Consider the following 21,535-nt stretch of genomic DNA (forward strand, 5'->3'; position numbering starts at 1 on the left):
TTTCAGAGAAGAAAACAAGGTGTATGATTTGCATTCTTGAGCTGGAGAACATCTGGTTTCTGACAGAAGGAAGCGTAGACCTCCTGTGTACTTTCGTTATCATTCCAAAAGCCAGTAATACATTAGCAGATCCAACAAACTTTGGCAGTGTCTAAGATGGTCAGGGAGAGATATGAAATCAGAACATCTTGTATCCTACTACTAATGGATTTTTTTTCCCACTTTTTAAAATTGGTGTACATACTGATGGGATTTGTTTTAAGATATTCATGCATGCACACAATACACAACATAACAATATAATCCTATTAATGGATTTTGAGAATAGGTTGCCTTATTCATACCCCTCCACTTCTATTCAAGGAGAGGCCAAGAACTGGCCTCCCATAAACTTTGTGGTACTGACTTCCTGACACAAGCCTGGGAAGCTGACCTTAAAAAAAAAAATCTATTGCTTTTTTGAAAATCTGTAGCTTCTACCTGAATGTCTCTCAGGAAGCACTCACAGCCTCAGTCTCCCCATCTGCAGAATGGCTGGAAGAACAGCAGCTACATTACAGTGTTGTTATAAATATTCAGACACCTATCAATCAACAGTAGACTGGGTAAATAAATCAAGGTGTTTACACAATGAAATCCAACACAACAATAAGAAAGAACAAAGGAGAGTTAGGCACAGCTTCAGGGATGGGTCTTACAGACACAATGTTGAAAGAAGATGGTCACAGAAGAGCAAAAAAACATATGGTGTGACTCCATTTATCTAAAGCTCAAAAACAGGCTAAGCAAATAATCTAGAATTCAAAGACACAGCAGCTATCCTGAATCCTGACTGTGTGCTTGGCGAGTCACACTGTGAATGGGACCTGTCACAGGCATATGTGAGCTGTTTCCTGGGGACTTAGAAGTAGTATTAGGGGGCTGGGATGAGAGCCTGAGAAACATGGCTTACCTTGGCAAGTACAACTGGATGACAGCGTGATCTAATATACTGCCTAACATGGTTTAATCATGTACCCCATTACTGCTTTCATGCACACAGATGAAAAAAGACTCCTGAACCAATATCCAGCCAGTCCAGCCAAAAATCTAGCTCCTGAAGGGGAAGACAGGGATTTAAAAGAAAAAAATCAAAAAGAGGATTAACCTGAAGGGCTGGCTTCAACCTTCATTGATCACACATTAAAATTATTATGCAACTCTTTTTTTTTTTTTTTTTTTTTTTTTTGTGGTGCTGGGGATTGAACCCAGGGCCTTGTGCATGCAAGGCAAGCACTCTACCAACTGAGCTATATCCCCAGCCCTTTTATTTTCAGACAGGGTCTTACTAAGTTGCTCAGGTTGGCCTTGAATTTGTGAACCTCCTGACTCAACCTTTCAAACAGCTGGGATCACAGGTGTGTACCACCATGCCCAGCTCAAACATCTTTCTACAGGCCACACTTTATAACTTTTCTCTAACACAAATAATCTGAGTAATTACCATACATACACTTTCCATCTTGAAGATGGAAAGTGTATTTTTTATTTTTAATTTCTTAAAAAAATTTATTGCTGAAGACTTAATCTTAAAGCTCCAAATCAAAAATGAAGAATGTTCCCACAGAGTTAACATGGTTTTATAGCCCTGGGAAATCCTCCAAGTATACATTATTTTAACTTGAAATTATTTTAAATTTTTATTTACTTATTTTTAAAATATTTTTTTACTTGTAGATGGACACAATATCTTTATTTATTTATTTATTTTTATGTGGTCCTGAGGATTGAACCCAGTGCCTCACGCATGCAGGCAAGTGCTCTACCATTGAGCTACAGCCTCAGCCCCAATTTTTATTTATCATATAAATAAATCATTCACTCATTCACTTATTCTTCAGCTTTACTAAGGTATAATTGACAAGTGAAAAATTGCAATATATTTCAGAGTGCACATTATTAAAATTGTCTGGTTTGAATGTTAGTTACTAAATCTGACAAAAAAACAGGGTCTTCTTGGTTCAACTGGAAAAATCATCCTCAGGAGTGTACTGACTGGATCTATGGGGCTGTTATTCTGCTCTTCTGTGGATCAAAGAACCAAGCTAACCAAGCACACCCTAAGCAGAGATCTTTTTTTTGGATATAACTATTAAAATGGAAAGTTGGATTGGGTAAGCAGAATTTTAGTTTTTGTGTTTTCTTTCTTCTTCCATCCTATCTCCTCTCTTCTCTTTCTTTTCCTCCTTCTTCTTCTTCTTTTTAATAGATGGGACATTTGTTGATGTTGGATAGAAATGTAAAGCTGAATTTTATTGCATGGACAATATAAAAATACCACTTAAAAGGCATGGGTGACATTTACATGAAACTTTGATATTTTCATTATTTACGTAGATTTCAAGTTCTTCTGCATCCAGAATGTCAAAGTGAACACACATGCAATGGAGATAACCAATATTTATTCAACCCAGTTGGGTAACTAGAATGCTAAGGATAAAATTTCATGACAAATAAGTCATTCAGGTTGCCTTGATCCAGTTGGCCACTGCATGGGTAAGATGCCATATTATTCATGGTCACTAACTATAGAGCCAACCAACCATAGCAGAAGCACTAAAAGAGTGTGAGAGTTTATTGAATGGGAATGAAGAGTCACTTTTTAAAAAACCTAAAATAACCAATTTGATTCATGAAAATTCAATCTATGATATAAATAAGGAATTCACCATAAGTGGTAAAATTGGGTGGTATCAATACTTCATGAACTGCTTTCTTCAGATTGTCCATGGAGATATTAGTACATTTTACATTGTGGGGGTGGCAGGGAAGAGGGCACTGGCCAAGTAATTTTGGGAAACATCGAAAATGATATAGAGCATTATCCCAGAATCACCTAAGCCTAGGGACAACCCTAAGCATGGAGAATCTCAATCTGAACCTGAAAGGGCAGTAAGCAGGCTGGTCCTATGCTCTGGCCCCATGCTCTTCTTCAAAAGCCTGCTTGTATTAGCCATTTACCTACCTCTGCTCAAAAGTACTTCATGTACTTCTTCATGAAAGCCCCAAACTGGAAACACCCCAAATTAACCTGTGTGTGGACAAAGGAATTTGTTTGGTTGGCCCACACAATGGAATCCTATTCAGTCATAAAATAGACTGAAGTACTGCTACAACATGACTGAACCTTGAACCTTGAACTAAGTAAAAATGTTAGTCACAAAAGACCACATATTGTTTTATTCCATTTATAGGTAACATACAGAAAAGGAAGTATCTGGAGACAGAAAACAGACGGATGGGGACTTAGGGTAGGAATGGGAATGATTGCCAATGGACAACAGGAATCTTTTTGATGTGATGGAAACATTCTAAAATTAGACTGTGGTGATCACTGCACAACTGTGTGAATTTACTAGGAATCTTTGAATTGTATAGTTAAAATGGGTGGATTTCATAGTATTGAATTGTTCCTCCATAAAGTTATTTTCAAAAAAAAGCCCTTTCATTCTTTGATGAAAACCTTGAGCTAGTCCATTTCATTCTCTTATCTAGAATCTCTTCAAATTCATAAAGCAGTTCCAAAACACACAATTTTGTCTATGACCGAGACTGTACACGGTCAGTCATATTCACTCTAACGCTTTATTTAACAAATAAAGATTCTTCCTGTTTGTCTCTATTCCAATAAAACTGTGGTTTCAAGAAGCATGGTTTCAAGAATTTCAAAGCCAGGTTCAAGCTGTGTAACGCTTACGAATGCTCCTACACAGCAAGGTTTCTCATTGGTGGCCTGATCATTCTTGGTCATGAGGCACTGTCCTGCGCATGGTAGGTTGATGATCAGCAACCTCTCTCTGACAATCCTGAGTTGTGACAACTAGAAAAATGTCAGTGAACAATGCCAATTTCACCCCCACTGAGAACCACTTCTATATAACAATGAGAATGAACAAATCCCAATGACCCACAAACAATATGGATAACACAAATATAAATTAGGGCAAAAGAAGCCATGCACAGAAGGGTGTATAATGTAGAATTCTATTCATAAGAGTTCAAAAACAGGCAAAATGAACTGAAATAGTTAATTAGGAGACGGAGGTAGTGGCTGGAAGAGGTTTCTGGGATTCAGGAAATGTCTATTTCCTAATCCGAGTGCTGGTTACACAACTGTGTTCACTTCATGAAAATTCACTGAGCAGCACATTTAAGATTTATATATTTTTCTTAATGTATATTATACTTGTACTTTTAAAATATGGGTCATTTCTGCTGCAAAAACAGGGCATTCAAGGTGACTCAGGAGGGGCTCAACACCTTTCTAACAAGATGTTAATTCATCCATCACAGACCTACCATGGTGCCTCTGGCCCACCCTGAACTGTAAAACAGAAACCTAATGTGTTCCGTTGATGAATGAAAGCTTGTTCCTATAGCCCCTTAGTACCCAGGTGCCAAAGCCAAAAAGAATCCCACCCTCCCTACAATTTTCAATTCATACTTACTCAAAATTCATTTCAGTTTGAAACAGAACTAGAATGAGACCAAAGAAAGGTTCACTAAAGAAAATGTTGGTGCTAGTTCTCAAATTGAAGACTATGTAAAAATCCCTGTTCAGTAATGAAAGTGCCCAAGGTGACATTGCTGGTGACTATAGTTGTTATAGTCAGGGAAAATGAGTTGTGCTGAATCACTTGTTTTGTCCGTTGAGATCCCTCCTCTTGACCAATAAATTGACCTTGCAGATAGTGGACCGATATAAAATTGGAGTTTGTGACCATAATGACCTTCGATCCATGTTAAGTTAGGTGATAGCAGACCCAGGTCTAATAATCTAACCAATAATCAATGTATAAATATTTTCAAACAACCTAGTTAAAAAGCCTTAAAACAAGTGGGGCACGGTGGCACACCCCTGATCCCAGCCGCTCAGGAGGCTGAGGCAGAAGGATGTCGAGTTCAAAGGCTCTAAGCAACTCAGTGAGACCCGGTCTCTAAATAAAATACACAAATCAGCTGGATGTGGCTCAGGGGTTAAAAAGCACCCTTGAGTTCAATTCCCAGTACAAAAAAAAAAAAAAGCCTTAAAGCATCAGAAGTTACTTTTAGCCTTTAAACTTTATATATACACATATACGTATGTGTGTACGAATGGATGGATCATATACATAATGAGAAATAAGCAATTCTTCATAAGTATCTGTGTCTCTGAGCAGTCTTGTGAGTGTTGTGAGTGGGGCTAACTGCCATTTATTCCAGGTTATCTTTTCAAGGATGTTTGTATAGTGAACAACTTGGAAGCCTGAGCACAGGGCCAGCCTGCTTACTGCCCTTTTAGGTTCAGATTCAGATTTTCCATGCTTAGGGTTAAATAGGTTATTCCCTGTGCTTAGGCGATTCTCCTGTAATGCCACACACTGTTTGTACAGGCATCTTTCTAGATGTATCCGACAATCCTATGGGAATTGGGGGCAAGGGAAACTGACATGCATGCTGGTGCTCATTCTGCTTGTTATGCCTTGAGTAATAAAGTCCTTTGTCTTTGACCCAGAAGTCTCCTGTTTTCTGCCAGTATCCACGAAACTATGGCAAACTAACTTCTTAGACCATAAGTGGGGTAAAAAAATCTCAGACCCTTCACAGTTCTTGTCTGGATATATTATCTCCACACATATTTTTAATTTTCTGTTTTCAAAAAGTAAATCTCAGTGCTCTCTCTGTCAGCTTCCCTGTGTCAGTGAGCAGGGCAGCTCTCCTCGGCCACACCCATCAGTCATCACATTCTGTCTGCCTCAGGCCCAAAACAGTGGAACCAGCTGACCACAGACTAAAGCCTCTGACAGTGTGTGCCAAAATAAAATTTTCCTCCTTTAAAAAAAAAAAAAAGATAAAAGAAAAAGAAAGAAAGGAAAGGGGTGGGGGTTGGAAGAAGAAGGGGAAGGGAGGGAGAGGAAGGAAGGAAGGAAGGAAGGAAGGAAGGAAGGAAGGAAGGAAGGAAGGAAGGAAGGAAGGAAAGCAAGAGGGGCATGGTGGAGCACATCTGTAAACCCAGCAGCTCTGGAGGTTGAGACAGGAGGATGGAGAGTTCAAAGCCAGCCTCAGCCATGTATTGAGGCCCTAAGCAACTCAGAGAGACCCTGTCTATAAATAAAATATTAAAAAGGGCTGGGGATGTGGCACTCAGTGTTTGAGCGCCCCTGGGTTCGATCCTTGGTACCAAAAAAAGAAAAGCAAGTCTCCCTGTCCTTAGTTCTCTTTGCTGGAGGCAGTAATATTCTTGGTTTATTATGTATTCTTCTAGATATATTATATGCATTTATAAATATATGTATAATTTTCTTTTTCTCCCAAATATTACCTGACTATAGATACTGTTTTTGGATTGAACCCAGAAGCACTCAACCCCTGAGTCACGTCCCCAACCTTTTTTCTTTTTTATTTTGAGACAGGGTCTCACTGTGTCGCTTAGGGCCTTGCTAAATTGCTGAGGCTGGTCTCAGACTTGTAATTCTCTTGAGGCCGAGGCCTCCTGAGTTGCTGGAATTATAGTCCTGTGGTGTGGGCCGGTTTTGTTTTTTTAAGTGCTTAAATCTTTGCTCCATCAAACCTTCTCACTTTAAAATCAATTCTTAAAGTACACATTACAATGTTTATCTTTATTCACAGGCTAAGCATATCTTTAAAACAAGATTATTTTTTCAACTTTGGGATCACATTTTTTTTAATACTCATCCTTTGGCAGGCCTAGATACATTGTGGTTCACAGTGTACTGCATTTATAAATATATGTATGGACATATGGACACATACAATATTAGTCTTATATGGTGAATGTTGTCATCCCACAAAGAAATAATGCAGAGGTCTCCAGTAGTAACTCAATGGAGGGATTCTGTTGTACAAATTTTGATACTGTATTGCCTAAGAAAAACAAGATGATCCAAAATTTTAATGTCATCTGATTTTTTTCAAAATAGTTGTAATTAAGTTCACTTCAAAATAACAGAAGAAAAATTAAAGTTAAAATTAAGAAAAATTAAAAGAAAGTTGTTATTTTTTAAAAAACCCATAAGTCAGAAAACCTGTTATCAATTTAAGAACCGCCATAAGCTTGATTCATCTAATCTGTATAAGCCTAAATAGCTGCATTAAATATCTGTCTTTGGGCTTATTTACTGCACTAAGAATGAATAACCACTAGGAAGATAAGTGCTATATAAGGCAACATTTTATTAATTTCTAAACCTAGTGGGACAAACAAAGTGGATCACAAACCCAAGATCGGATAAATTAAAGCAAAAAATCTCAGATGGAAAGAGTACAAGATTATTAATTAATTTGATGCCCTCTATGTTATTTTAGATGATGAGTATGAAACATAAATGGGCGGCATTTTTTCCCATGAAGTACTCCCATATTTTCCCCAGAAGTGCTAGATTCACACTAGCTCACCAAGGAAAGGCAGGCCCACTTTCCAATGTGGTCTTAAATATTCAAGCCTATCAAATGTAACGAGGAAAATCTTTGAGATTTATTCCTATCAGAACAAACGTGATCAGTAAGGTCTGGAGATGTACAATATCAAGAATTACAAGCTACTGGGGGCTGAGGTTGTGGCTCAGCGGTATAGCCCTCGCCTCACACTTGCAAGGCCCTGGGTTTGATCCCAGCCCCACATAGATAAATAAAATATGATATTGTGTTCAACTACAACTAAAAAATAAATATTAAAAAAAAGAATTACAAGCTACTTACTTATGCCACTCTCTTAATTGTGATAGGAGAATAGGGCAAATTTACAGAAATAAGTGGGCAAGAATAGTTAAGAAAAAAATAGTCTCCAGGTTTTTCCAGAAAGTTGTTTGCTTATCAGGTAATGGTAAAACATGGGAAGCTTTTAGTGTATAGGTTGGAATATTTAATTTTAAATATTTCTTGAGGAGTGCGGTGACCACAAAAGTCTACATTAGCTGGTAAATGACCTAATGTTTTTTTGGAAAAAAAAAATCTGAGAAGGACAAATAGCATTCTGAAATAGAGAAAATCCACCTGTTACTAACTAGCCAGCAGCCCTCAGGCATGTGGCAGTGCTTCTTGTTTGTATGAAGGAGTTATGCTGGGTCATGATCTCAAGCCTGGCTGAACTGAGGAAGCTTCCCTTCTGTTTTTAAAAGTATTTTTTAAACATTTAAAAGCATTATAACGTCCCACCACACACCAGTTCACTCAGATGCTCTGGGAGTGGAGTCCAGGTATCCATATTTTGTGAAGCTTAGAAGGACTGAGAAACATGACACTATAAAATTTCTAAGGTCCCACCCAGATCTCAGAAAATTAAGGGAAACATTAGATACCAGCATAATGAACAGAACTTAAGAAAGCATAAAGCCACTACAGGTATAAGCAAATCCTAACCTGCGACTGACAACACATACATATTAGCAGAAATTATGTTCTCAGTTGAACTGTGGCTTCCCTATATACGAAAAATAACTGTGGGTAATAACTCTGTGTTGTAAAAACAATGACATAACTATTCATGGTACAGAATAATATGAAAGGTACTATGTCATTAACCTAATATGAAAGGTACTATGTCATTTACACTTTTGATCCAGTTCCAAACTTATGAAATCAATACATAATGTGTTGTAAAAATTCAAACAAAATGTTTTTAAAATAGAAAATTAAACTACAAATCAGAGTGTGAAGTGGTAGATTTTTAATTTATCACTGAAAATTATCAAGAGCCTAACATGATACAAGCCAAGAGAATTATCTTTGGGGGACATATAATCTCCTCTTCTTGTAAAGATAATGCTAAAAGACAGACCATGGCAATGCTCTGATGAAGAAGAGAGTGTAAGTCAATTCCCATAAGTGATTCATTGAATGGGGCCTTAAGTAAATCAAAACAAAATAAAGCCCTTTCTCATATAGCTCACTAACTTGAATTTTAGCAATATGGCTAGACATGGACTTGTAAGGGGGAGTCTACAAACACCCTGAAGCCTATGAACAAAGAGTGTGTGTGTTTGTTCATGTGGGTACATCCTTGCAGAGGTTTTCTTATCCTTTTTTTGAGTCAAGAACCTCTTTGGTAGCCTATGGTCCCCTCCTCAGAAAAATGTCTTTAAGGCCTAAGACATAAAGAATTGCAAAAAATAAAAAATAACAGTTATGAAAATGATTTTTAAAAAATTGTAGCACAGTAATAAATATGCTCCTTTATCAATACCAAATAATATCTAGCTATCTAGTTAGACAGCTGTGATGATGATGATGATGATGATGATGATGATGATGATTTTCAGCTTTAACCCAAGGTCACTGAGTTATGTCCCCAGTTCTTTTTATTTTTTGTTTCGAGACAGGGTCTTGCTAAGTTGCCATAGCTGGCCTTGAACTTGCAATCCTCCTGCTTCCATTTCCTGGGTAACTGGAATTACAAGAGTGTGCCACAGCTCCTACTTTATGACTATCTCAACTCTATAGTAATAAGAACACAGATATGTTGCAATATTGCAGCGTTTAGTTACAGTAAAATTAAATGAAAATTTCTGTAGTTTCTATTGGTGGCTTAGTCATAAGTACTGTTAATATTACTATAGGGTGTTGCCTGTGATCATATTTGAAGGAAGTGGTAGATTTCTGTTATAGGTATAAAAAGTATTCCCATCCAAGTTCACCATCCTCCTAAATTCTGAGTGCCTTAGATAAAGAACTTCTGATCTACAATCTATGTCTTTATCCATCTTGAAAGAATTTACTAATACGCTTCCAGGAAGGTAGAACATTCTAGAAATGTTAGAAAGCCCTCATTACTTACTTCATGGACTGGCGCTGGACCCTATACTCACAGAGCCCTAAGCGGTCCCAAGCACGAGGTGCTTTTTGAGGCAGTACAGTGATGGAGAGCTCTCTGAAGTTCTAGAACATTCAAATGTCCTTTATTATTAATTTTATATATTTTAATGTTCTTCATGGTTCCCTAAAAACAGAGTGACTTACATAAAGCATAGCAAACAGTTGGAATCAGAAATGGGTGAGTAAAAGAAAAATCAGCCTAGGGGTATAAAATGAAATGGTACTAACCTAAGCAAACAATTCAACAGGGCTTTTGAGGTATAGCCGGGTATGCAGGTCTCTGAATTCAGGCACATCCAGTGACTTACTGACAGGACATCAGCCTCATCATCAGAACTTACATTATCTACATCAGGAGGTGACAAACTATTCTTAAAGGGTCAGACGACATATATTTTCGATTGTGCAGGCCTCACACACTCTGTCACAAATACATATCTTTCCTTGCTGTGAGAGCATCCATAAACATTGTATAAAACAAGCATCATATGTTCCAATAAGTTTTACTTATAGACAATGAAATTTGAATTTCTTATACTTTCAACAAGTTATGAAGTGTAATTCTTTCTTTGATTCCCCTCCCCCACCCCATCTAAAAAGGTTAAAAAAAAAAAAAAAGCTTACAGGCTTACCAAAACAAGCCGGGAACTGAATCTGACCCATAGGACTTAATTTGCTAGCCCCTGATCTACAGGATCAAGTTCCCCCCCAAGATATCTCCTTGACTCTAGCATCCTTCTCTTTCTCAGGCCTCTGACTACGTCCGTGTTTTAGGTTTATTCACAACTACCCACAAAGCCAAACATGGTGATCCGTAGGCAGAAATGGCTTTAGATTTTTTCTATTTCATGGAAATAAGGAGGCAAGCCGGAATGAATTAGCAGGGAAGAAATGGTTGTGTTCCCAGTGTCCTCATTAAAATAAACATGCACCCAAAAAGGGTAGAAAAACCTCAACATACAACTTTCTCTATTTCAAGGATCATTTGTTAGTTTGTTAGAAACATATAAAATATGTATAAATAGCTGAATCATTTAATTCATGCATTGTAGCATTTATAGTACCAGCTCTCTCCATGAAAATGAGGCCATATTACATTTCACAGCACACAATCAACTTGGTGCAATCTTGATAAGAAACCCTTCATTCCCATGCCATTCGGGGATCTCTGAGCTTCTTTCTGTTTTGAGACAAAACACTGGAGTAGGCCATTGAACTTGGCAAACTTGGGTTGTCTCTACTATTATATTGGCTTACAAGAAGACTGCAGGGAATTTATTTCATCTCTTTAATGTTCCCATCTAGGATTTTGTAATACTTATAATTACTCATTATAGAGAGCTTCTATGGTAATGAATAAATTGTATGAATAAGCCTTGATGAATATAATGAAATAAAGGATTATGCACAACCAGAGAAATCCTGCTGTAATACAGGGAGGTAGCAATTACCCTCTTGGTAATACCACACAAAATTACTGTGTTCAACACAGGTCATAGTGGCCCCTCTCCCCCTCCCCCTCCCCGAGTTCCACTGGGGACTGTTCTGTGTCACCTCTGTGTATCTTCTTAATACTGGCAATGAGGCTGTGTATATGACACAGGCTTCTTGAGCCATGAAAGAGTGAAATTCTGTGCTGAGTTGTGGAAATGCCAGTGAAACCTCTCCTAGGTCCAGAGAACAGGCCCATAGCTTGTGGTGTTTTGGGAACTTGTAACTCATGAATGCCTGACTGTGCAGAGCTCACATAATGAACAAGGCAATGTATAGAGTTACATGTAAGTCTCTGCAACTATTTCTAAGAACACTTATTCTTGAGCACATGCACTCAGCCATTAGAACACTGAAGCCTTGTATTACTAAGGTGAAAGTTGGGTTTGATTCCAAGGGACTCCTATTCCTAAAACTGGCCACAGAGCCTCATCCAAGCTAACATTTATTGCCTTTTAGCAGCATTTGCTAAAATCCACATCTTCTAAAAAGTTACATAACATTTCAAAGAGGCCCTTAGGAAAATCACTTTCAAAGCAATCGCAGCATCTTTTTAATTTCTTCACTGCTTGAATCTGCATCCTCAAGGACGAAATTAAAATACATGTTTACATAATCAAACTATTCTTCATTCTCAGAGTCATAGAATCTATTACATGAACTGGGTTGGGGGAGTCATTGAAAAGGGATACTCACAATTGCACATCCTAAGGTAAACAGGGGCATGTGCACTAACTACTCCATATGTTATCCTAAGATGAGATGGGATAATATATGGAAAGTTCTTGGGTAATAGCTCATTCGCTTCCCTTATTGGAAAAACCTAGTTACCCACGGTGCTTTCTGGAATCATAAAAATTAATGATGTGAGGGATGTTTATAAGACTTTTTCAGTCAAAATCTCAACACTGAGAAGAAAATGAGAGAAACCAGGTGTTCCCATATTTTGCCATTCACAGAATGTGGCTGTAATAAGAAGACGTACCCTTGACAGCATTTTGTGTCCCACTGTGAAGACACAGAGCATGTGGTTCGATCTCTGTGCAGTAACTACGACTCTTTTCATTCAAATAATGTAGCCCTTCTCTAGCATTACATCCAGCCAACGCTGCCCTCTTCAACATGGACAATAATCTCCTGGGTATAGGGATCCAGACCTTTCTAGTACCTATTACTGAGATGCTGAATCAGGATTGCTGAGAAACTTGGACTTCCTTGACTTCTGAGAGAATAAAGCAACTCTCCCCATCTCTCTCCCAAACATCCTGAAAGATCCCTTTTGCAGTTTCACAATTTCTAGGCACTCCTCATTGATTTCCAACAAAATGGAAGCAGTATATGGTTGACAACATCCTTAATCCTGAACTGCAGTTTGGTAAAATTTTTATTTTATGGGTGGCCCAGTTTCCTTTTATCATCTACAAATCATACTTACAACTTGGCTCAAATATCAGCAGCCTTGGTGGAAACAATCTGTTCACATTTACTGAACACTGAAATGGCAGTAAAATAAAATCATTACCCATACTTGCTGAGTCTGAGAACAAATAAAATTTATTTTCTACCTCACATCACCATAAAGAAAGAAAAAACATGCGTGATAGTGGGGATAATGTGTGTTTGCTAATCTATGCCATTTACTCTTTTTTAAAACATACTAAGGAAAGTCTCTAAATTAAATTATTATTATCTGAGATATTAGCGGTAGATAGCTGCCAAAATATTATTCAAATGAAGCAGCACTACGTTATGAGTTACCTAATCCAGCTGATGGCCTGATGTTTCATTCCCTTGACGAAATAAACAACTGCTTAACCACAGAGAAGCTCGGAAGATTTTAGCTTCTCCTTTGGGTAACTCTCAAAAGGCTCATCTCAATTAAATGAGCTCCCTTCAGACTATTTGCTTGTAGGCTTGTTTCATGAGGTGGTGAAAACCAAATAAGTTAATGCACAGGAAGACCTTGCCTGGTGCCAGATGCATAAGTGCTCAATAAATGTAGGCAATAGAGAGATCACAACAGAATGGGACACTTCTAACAAAATATGCTCTAAAAAGTAAAACTCCTGGTTTTTGTATAGGGGATCTTTTCCTTAATTATATGAATATATAAATTCATATATTTATATATTTATATTTATATAAATATATTTACATATTTATATTTATATAAATCCCTCAGTTGGAATTTTAATGTTGAGTTTTATTTAACCTTTTTAAAAATCTGTATGGTTAATTTAAACCCCAGGGGTGACTGGTAATCCCAGTAATTTGGGAAGCTGCGGCAGGAGGATTGCAAGCTCGAGGCCAGCCTCAGCAATTTAGCAAGACCATCAGCAACTTAGACCTGTCTCAAAATAAAAAATAAAAAAGGACTGGGGATGTAGCTCAGTGTCTCTGGGATCAATCGCCAACACCAAAAAAAAAAAAAAAAACCCGAGGTATGGATGCAAATTTTTTCTCTTATTTTTTAGTAACTACTCAAAACACTGTCATAATAGTGACTCAATTATTCATATAATTAAGGAAAAGATCCCCTACTGAGAGTCAGCAAGTTAGAGCTTTACCTGACAGGACCTCATGATTACTGAATGGATTCTTGGTGCTTCATGAACAGGAAACAGTGGAATAATACAAAGCTGAATTGAGGCTTTAGTGTGTACCTGAACTTGGTCTAGCATTTGCCTAAAATGGTTTTCTCTGCATTGCCCATTATATAATTATTGGCATCTCTTTTTCTGATAAGATGATTAAACAGTTTGAGAAGACTTAAGAGGAGTGCGTGAGGGGAAAATAGGTTGAACTGTCTATAGAGAAAAAGGCCAGCCAACCCAAGATATTTTAAAGTTGTAAATTTACATCTTTCAAATGCTGCTCTTTGGTCTGTCATTCTATCTCCAGAATGTCAAAGTCTGAGGGTGTAATGTGACTCACTCACTGATAAACCACCTGAGAGGGAGAGTTTGTCTTTACCATTAAAAACAATTTTTTTTTTGTAGTTGTAGGTGAACAGCATGCCTTTATTTTATTTGTATACTTTTTTATGTGGTGCTAAGGATTGAACCCAGCGACTCCCACCTCCAAGGCAAGCGCTCTGCTACTGAGCTACAGCCCCGGCCCTGTCTTTAATATTTGTATAGAAAATGTTTCTTGGTAAGTAAGAAACAAAGCTGTAGGAAATGGTAGAGCCATTTTCAAAGGGCATGTGATAGAGAAGTGCTAGATGTATAGTTTGGTGATTTAAGAGTTTCAGTTCAGGTTCACATCACCAATCAGTCAGCTAAGAAGATGGCCACAGCGTCCCCGCCCCGTCTACCCCTGCCCTCCACTGTGGTGCTGAGGTTCCAACTCAGGCCTCACATACATTAGGCAGGCACCATATCACTGACCAACACCCCCAGCTCCTGAAGGTGTTGAATACTATGTCAGCTATAATATAAAGAGCTTAAAGAAGCGGGCTTTTAATTTTCCTTCCAGAAGTGAACTGCTAGGATTCTTTAAAAATACACACATACTTTTGAGCAGGGACAGCCTAAATAAAAAGTAAATAATTTAATAAAGCTAACTTAGTAGAAAAAGGATTTAAATACGTAGGAAAAGTCAGTTGGGGTTGTTGTTGCTTTTGGCTCAAGTCCATTGCAAGACTTACTGGGCAGAAAGTTTATAGAATATAAAGGTTGTGGGTGGGGTGTTTCACTTAGAAAAAGTTAATGCTGTGTTTTGAGTAGTTAGTTTGAATGAACTGAAATCTTTAGGTAAAGAATGTAAGGCTTCAGTAGATACAGTCCGTGAAACAAACAGAGCTACTAGTTTGGTCATTCAAGAAATATTTACTTAGTGAATAAACAAATACTAAGTGAGGATTTTGACAGGAGTTTGTAAGAGAAAAAATTATCAAACCCTTCAGGGGATTAAAAACAAAAACAAAACCAGAATGGGACCACTATCGGAGGATGAAAATTTCATTGTTTTTTAATGCTGGACAAAAATTATAATTACTGTCTTATATTGCCAATTTTGTTGGAAATTGGAAGGTGTGAATCATCCATAAAATAATAATCAGAAAAGGATGTAGATGAATGAGGTGTGTAAGAATAAAATCTCAAATTTTATTTACTGGAAGTCATTTAAATCAATAAATAAAGTCTGCAAATGATTTTCAAAGCACCCAGTCAGCATAAATTAAAGAAAAGGTAATTGTATATCATTAGACTGGATGTAGATGTTTGGTGGACAAAAATAATGATTTTTAAAATAACAAAATATGTAAAGCAGATGTTAACTAGATGTTTAAAGCAAATGTTAATCTAGCATAGAAATGAGCTTTATTAATGATGCAGCATTTGATATATTTATGTAAATATTTTGGAAAAGCTTTGTAACAGATCACAGGATATATAGTTTTACTGCCAAAAGTTATATTTGATGTTAGACAGATTGTTTGCTGTCTTTATATTATAGTCATGCTTCCACAATACCAATTATAGCAAAATCAACTTCAGGAGTACATTTGAAATACAGAAACAGTTGCTGATAAGATTTTAATGAACGTGGCACCAGCCAGATGATGAAAGCCATTTTACACACCACATGCCCTCAGAGAAAGTTATATTTCAAATTCTAATTCAGTTGTACTTTTGCAGAGATTTAAAATATTTTTGAATCTCGTGCAACAATTTATTCTAAACTGAAAACAATATATGAATATCAAAAGCAGGAAAGAAGGGCTGGGGATATGGTTCAAATGGTAACACACTCGCCTGGCATGCATGAGGCACTGGGTTCGATCCTCAGCACCACATAAAAATAAAATAAAGGTATTGTGTCCACCTAAAGCTAAAAAATAAATATTTTTTTTTTAAAAAGCAGGAAAGAAAAATAAAACCAAATATATAACAAATTCAAGGCTTGCAATAAACCCATTAGCCTTCCGGGAAAACTTTATTTAATTTTTGTTAGAAGAGCAGCAAAAGGAGTTTAGAGGCCAGGGTAAATCTGAAAGAAGGAGTGTTGGGCTTGGGGAAGATGGAAGCCGAATAGCTTTGGGGGCTCCAAAAGGTGAGGGCATTGGGTGTGTTTCTGACCTCAGAGGAGAAGAGACCTACGTGGACTTCAGCATCCCCCAGGGATTTTCAGTGTTCCAGCATGTCAAAGCAGGAGGCCAGCCGTTCCCACACTGCTGAGAGTAGTGAGGAAATATCAAGGCCCTTAACCAGACCCATCAAGATTTTCCCAGGGCCTCAGAAGTTTGTTGGAGCAACACAATAACCTCAGGATACCCAGGAAAGAATGAAAGAGAGAGTGGCTAAAATGGAAGGGGCCTTTCAGTTAAGAAAGCACCTGGGCTAGATCAATACTGAAGGTCAAACAGGGCAAAGGATGTGGACCTTCTCCAAGGATGTGGAACAGGCAGAGGCCACCAAGATAAGGGGAGCACACACACTACCCCCACTTCTGGAGCACTTTGTAAGGGAAAGGGATTGAATTACACATTTCTGATTAGCTGACTCAAGTTCATTTGTTCACTAAAGCACTTCCTTTGTAAGAATGACACAGATATGGTAAAGTACAGGTAAGATATGAAACGTTAATGATATATAGGAATTCAGATGAGGAAGAGGTTGGTTTCTAGCTGTGATGGGTTAGGTCATTCAAGACTCCTCCTTCCACAAGGGGGAGGACACAAAAACTAAAAATGCTAGTTATAATATAAAATAATAGAACTAAAAGAAAACAGTTGATGAATAGAAACTGCCAGGTTGAAATCTGGGGGAAAGCAGAAACTTAGAGCCGGGAGATACTTTCTTTATTTTTCTGGTGTTTATTTTATTTTATTTATTTATTTTTACAGGGAGATACTTTCCTCCTTATCAGGACATATTTGCTGATAAGAATCTTTTTTCTTCAGTCATACATAGACACAATACCTTTTTTTTGTTTGTTTTTATGTGGTGCTGAGGATCGAACCCAGTGCTCACTTGTGTGAGGCAAGCGCTCTGCCACTGAGCCACACAACCCCAGCCCTTGAGAGACTTTTTAAATTGATTTCAACAGCCTCACTGGTAAGGGTGGAACAGAAATTAAAGCCCCGGATCCACATAAGTAGGGAGAATAAAAGGTCCTCACATTATTCTGGGCTCCTAAGAGCCAAAACCTGAAAATAAGAGGAAGCAGAATGAAGCCTCATTCCACTCTGGAACCCCTCTCCCCAGGGATAGCTGCCTTGGCATGTCAACCCTATGTGAGGTGTGGGAGGGGGCTCCCTGAGAAGTCCTATCCACAAGCTTAGTCCTACGTGCAAAACTACAACCCAGATTCACATCAACTGGGTGATAAAAAAAAAAATGTTAAATTTAAGTGGTCCCAGAGTAGGAGAGCTGCCAGGCACAAGGCAGAACTACACCAAGTAACTCATCCTCCCTGAAAAAAGGCAATTCATCCTAAGCCTCAAAAGAATATTTGCAAGTAATTTTTCATCAGTAATGACAAATACCCCAAAATAATCAAGCACAGAAGAACTGATCAATAAAAGGGGAGAGTGAGAAATGTAATAAAAATATAGATCCTGAGAACTAATTTATTGCTTTAAGAATTCTGTAGCCATTTATTCAACAAATATTTATTGCACACCTACTCTATGCCAGGCTCTTTGGCAGATGCTGAACATATATGCTGTGCTAACAGTCATATGAACAGATCTTCCAGGGTCTAAAAGGTCAATTAAGTCACCATTACATTGATGCTTATTTATCTTTACTTTCTGAGTTCTCCTAATACAAAGACTAAAGTATGCCCATTACTATTTAGTGATAGATCTTGAGATAAACAGTAATCTCTTAGGACTGAGACTGACATCATTGACTCTTTTCTCAGATTCTCATTCCTTAAAGGCTCCATGGTGGAGTTAAGCCTAATTATACCCTACGCAAACCATGGAGTGACATGTATTAACAGAAAAGTGACAAAGACAAAGAAAACTATCTCAAAGAGATGTAAAGCTCAATGTTAACTATATTTATCTTTATAGTAAAGTCCAAACAGATGGTCTATTATTGGGAATAACAGCATTAACTGGATAACATTGATTTTAAGGTAGATGTGGAAACAGCTGAAAGGACAGGAAGGGTGGAGGGAAGTTAGATCAATATTTACTTATATGCAGATTGCCTTTCTTAGCCAAAAACGTGCTAATACAGTATTTGGGTTACTTAGTTGTGTCTACACTAATAGTCAATCTTCTATTCAAGCTTTCACAACAAGGATTCAAATTGTCACGTCTATATTTCTGCATTTGTTTTCCTGTATTAAGTATTTGGATGGTTGTCATTTACTGAGCCTTCAGAACAGTATAACCTGTGCTTGCTTGCTTTCTCTCTCTTTCTTTAATGATGTGTGCTTTCTTCCTGGGTATGCTAAACCACAACAGTACAGTGTAATAATAATGATCAAAATCATTCTTGTCCCATTTCATAGATGAGGAAACAATAGGCCAGACAGGTTACAACCTGAAACAGAGGTATAGAAGGGGCAGGAACAGGAGTGTCGATATTGGACAGGCCTGAATTTAAATCGTGTCTACATCCCTGGTGTTACTCCTCCCCTGGAGATAATACTCAGTTTTCTGAGGTGAACTTCAGTGTGTATGGGTCAACGGCCTCTAGAAAGTCTTGGTTCCTCATCTAGAAACTCATGTCTTGCATGTGGCTCTGAGCTAAAACACATTCTGAGTTAACATTTAAAGTTTGAGAGATTCCATGTGTATTTGCACATGGGCTTGCTGTAAATAGTACCAATAGTACCCATCTGGCCCTTTTTGGGAACTTGGATTGGTAACTGGATTATAACTGTTTTTAGGTTAAATAAAAATTCAGAAGTCCTGTTTCAGTTAGGTATTTCAGGTGTTAATGTAATCCTACAGCCCCCACAAAAAAAAAAAAAAAAACAGAAGGTTCAAAATGTGTAAATAGAAAAACCAAACCCCATTCCTCAATTTTCTCACTTGTGACTGTGCAGAGTCCCCAGGATGGATTTGTAAAACCCCTGTCCTCAACTGTCCACTTCTACAAGCTTTTGCTAACTGGAGGCATGAAGAAGAGAGAACCCTCATCCCTTTCTGACTAGTGCTTGACGAAGCCCCACATTGGAACTAGAAGGCATTCTTGATGTAAGCAGGGAGGCAAGAATAAAACCCCATTATAGAATAAGTAATTGCTACAGCAGCTTGTCATTTAGATGTCACCCCTTAGAATCTTACAGAAATTAATCATATAAAATAGGAAAACAAGTAATCATCACTTAATATTTTACAAGAAAATTATGATACTGAGTCTCTCTCCTTTAAAAATCACTCCTATAAGAGGCAGATGAACCCCAACTATTGCCCCACCCCAAACTGATGCCACCTTTCCTCTTGGGCCAGTGTGGTTCCCTGAGGCCATAGAGTCCCCACCCTTTTCCCTTGCTGCTCAAGTCACACTTCTAGTACCTGCATGGTCCCTCTACTCTCCTTCCCCCTGCAATTTTTTCACATCCTGTCCAGCCCACCATAAGTACTGTACACCTCAAAGATATTTCAGCATTCTATAAGAAAAATAGTAAACATTTATTAAACATCTGCAATGTGCCAAACATACGTTTAACTCTTTGAGAGAGGACTACCTATTTAGTGGTCACCACAATCATCTGAGGCTTGCAGTGTTGTGGTTAAAGATGAATGTCCACAGCCAGACTGCTGGGCAGGATTTTAATCAAGGCTTGTAGACCACATCTGGGGTGACCCAAAAGCTGTCCTTCCAACTCTTAGAGTCTACGATTGTTGCTGTCATTTTCCCCACCTTTATTGGGGTATAACTGACAGAACTGCTGCTATTTTTAAGGATGCAAAATTTGTAAGAGTCTGTGTTACTATATAGGAAAGGAACGTTTTTTCTCTTTAATAAGCCTTCATATTTTGCAATGAAAAGGAAGAGCTCAGACTGATTCTGGAGAAAACTGCACACCCGCCCCCCCAAAAGTCCCCTTATCTTGCTCCACCAAATCGAGGTGCTAATTCTCAATACTAAACTTGAGATGTCACTCAATGTCAACAGGGAACCGAAGTATGCTAGAGGGTTAAGTCCTGCCTGTATATAAGTGCAATTTCCTCCAGTTAGCCTAGATAATTGCAGTTTCTTCTATGAAAGTCTGTCATTAAAGTCCACTCCAAGAAAGTTCCGTGGTTAAAACCTCAGTGACTGTCGCTGACGTGTGCTCAGCGATCAGACCTGGCAGAACCGGAGTCAGCTCAGCCCACCACCCACTCTGCTTGCGCAGAGGTCCCATCGAAGAAAAGGCGGGTCTGGGAGCGCTGTAAGGGGAAGAAAGGGAATTTCCTATCTTTGGTCCTGTCTAGATCCAGACCCACTCTGCAAACTCGGGAGGTCTCTCTCAGGCGCTATCACCAACAAGCGCGGTTCTGAGAGGCGCTGCGAGGAAAGGAGCTGCCTGATGAGGACTGCTCCGGGAATGCCGGACCCCACCTCGCCCTCCTGCTTTTCCTCCTCCGCGCCTTTCTCTTCCTCCTCCTCTTCCCGGCGCCCGAGCCTCCGCGCTGCGGTGGCTGCCTCCTCCCGAGTAGGGTGGGACCCCAGTGCCCAGGGGTGGGTGCAGCACGGTAGGAGGGGGCGGGGAGGCAGGAGACTGGAAGCCTACCGTCCTCTGTTTCTTGACCCCAGACATTCTGGCTGGCTGTGGCGGAGCACGGGTTCTGGGACCAGAGACCGAAGGTCGCACGGATGGCGGCGGTGATGGTGGCGGCGGCTGCTGCTCGACTCCCGGGAAGGAGGTATAAAAAGGCTCCGCAGACACGTCGCACTTCCCTTGACCAGCCCCCTTCTCCTCCTCCCGCCGCCCTCCTCTCCGCCCCGTCGGCTCCGCCAGCAGCGCCCAGCCCCGGGGACCCGGCTAGCTGCCTGGGCGGGGTCCCGGGCCCGGCCCCCTACTCGCGGGCGCGCGCTCTGCCAGCCCAGGTCCGAGGCAAGATGTTGCAATCCGAGCTGTAGACTGGCACTCCCCGCGCGCAACCCCGGGTCAAGTTCGTCCTCGCCCCCAGCACACCTAGAGGGTTCCAGGGCGTCCTCCACCTCTGGCTCCATCCAGGCCTTCTGGACCCAAGAATTTATTCGGATAAGGGCAGAGATGCTTGAAGTCTCAGGGA

General features: G+C 39.1%; 1 protein-coding gene across 1 annotated transcript in view; it reads right to left on the reverse strand.

Moving 5' to 3' along the window:
• The window catches only part of Papss2 (3'-phosphoadenosine 5'-phosphosulfate synthase 2), an 83,498-nt gene extending 62,224 nt beyond the window's left edge, over positions 1 to 21,274 (reverse strand). The window contains exon 1 of the mRNA XM_027949248.3: positions 21,031 to 21,274. Within this exon, the coding sequence (XP_027805049.1) occupies positions 21,031 to 21,057 (27 nt within the window). The 5' untranslated portion in view covers positions 21,058 to 21,274. The remainder of the gene's footprint in view (positions 1 to 21,030) is intronic.
• Positions 21,275 to 21,535: the final 261 nt, after the last annotated feature.

The sequence above is a fragment of the Marmota flaviventris genome, chromosome 4 (assembly GCF_047511675.1).
Source record: "Marmota flaviventris isolate mMarFla1 chromosome 4, mMarFla1.hap1, whole genome shotgun sequence".
NCBI classification, from domain to species: Eukaryota; Metazoa; Chordata; class Mammalia; order Rodentia; family Sciuridae; genus Marmota; species Marmota flaviventris.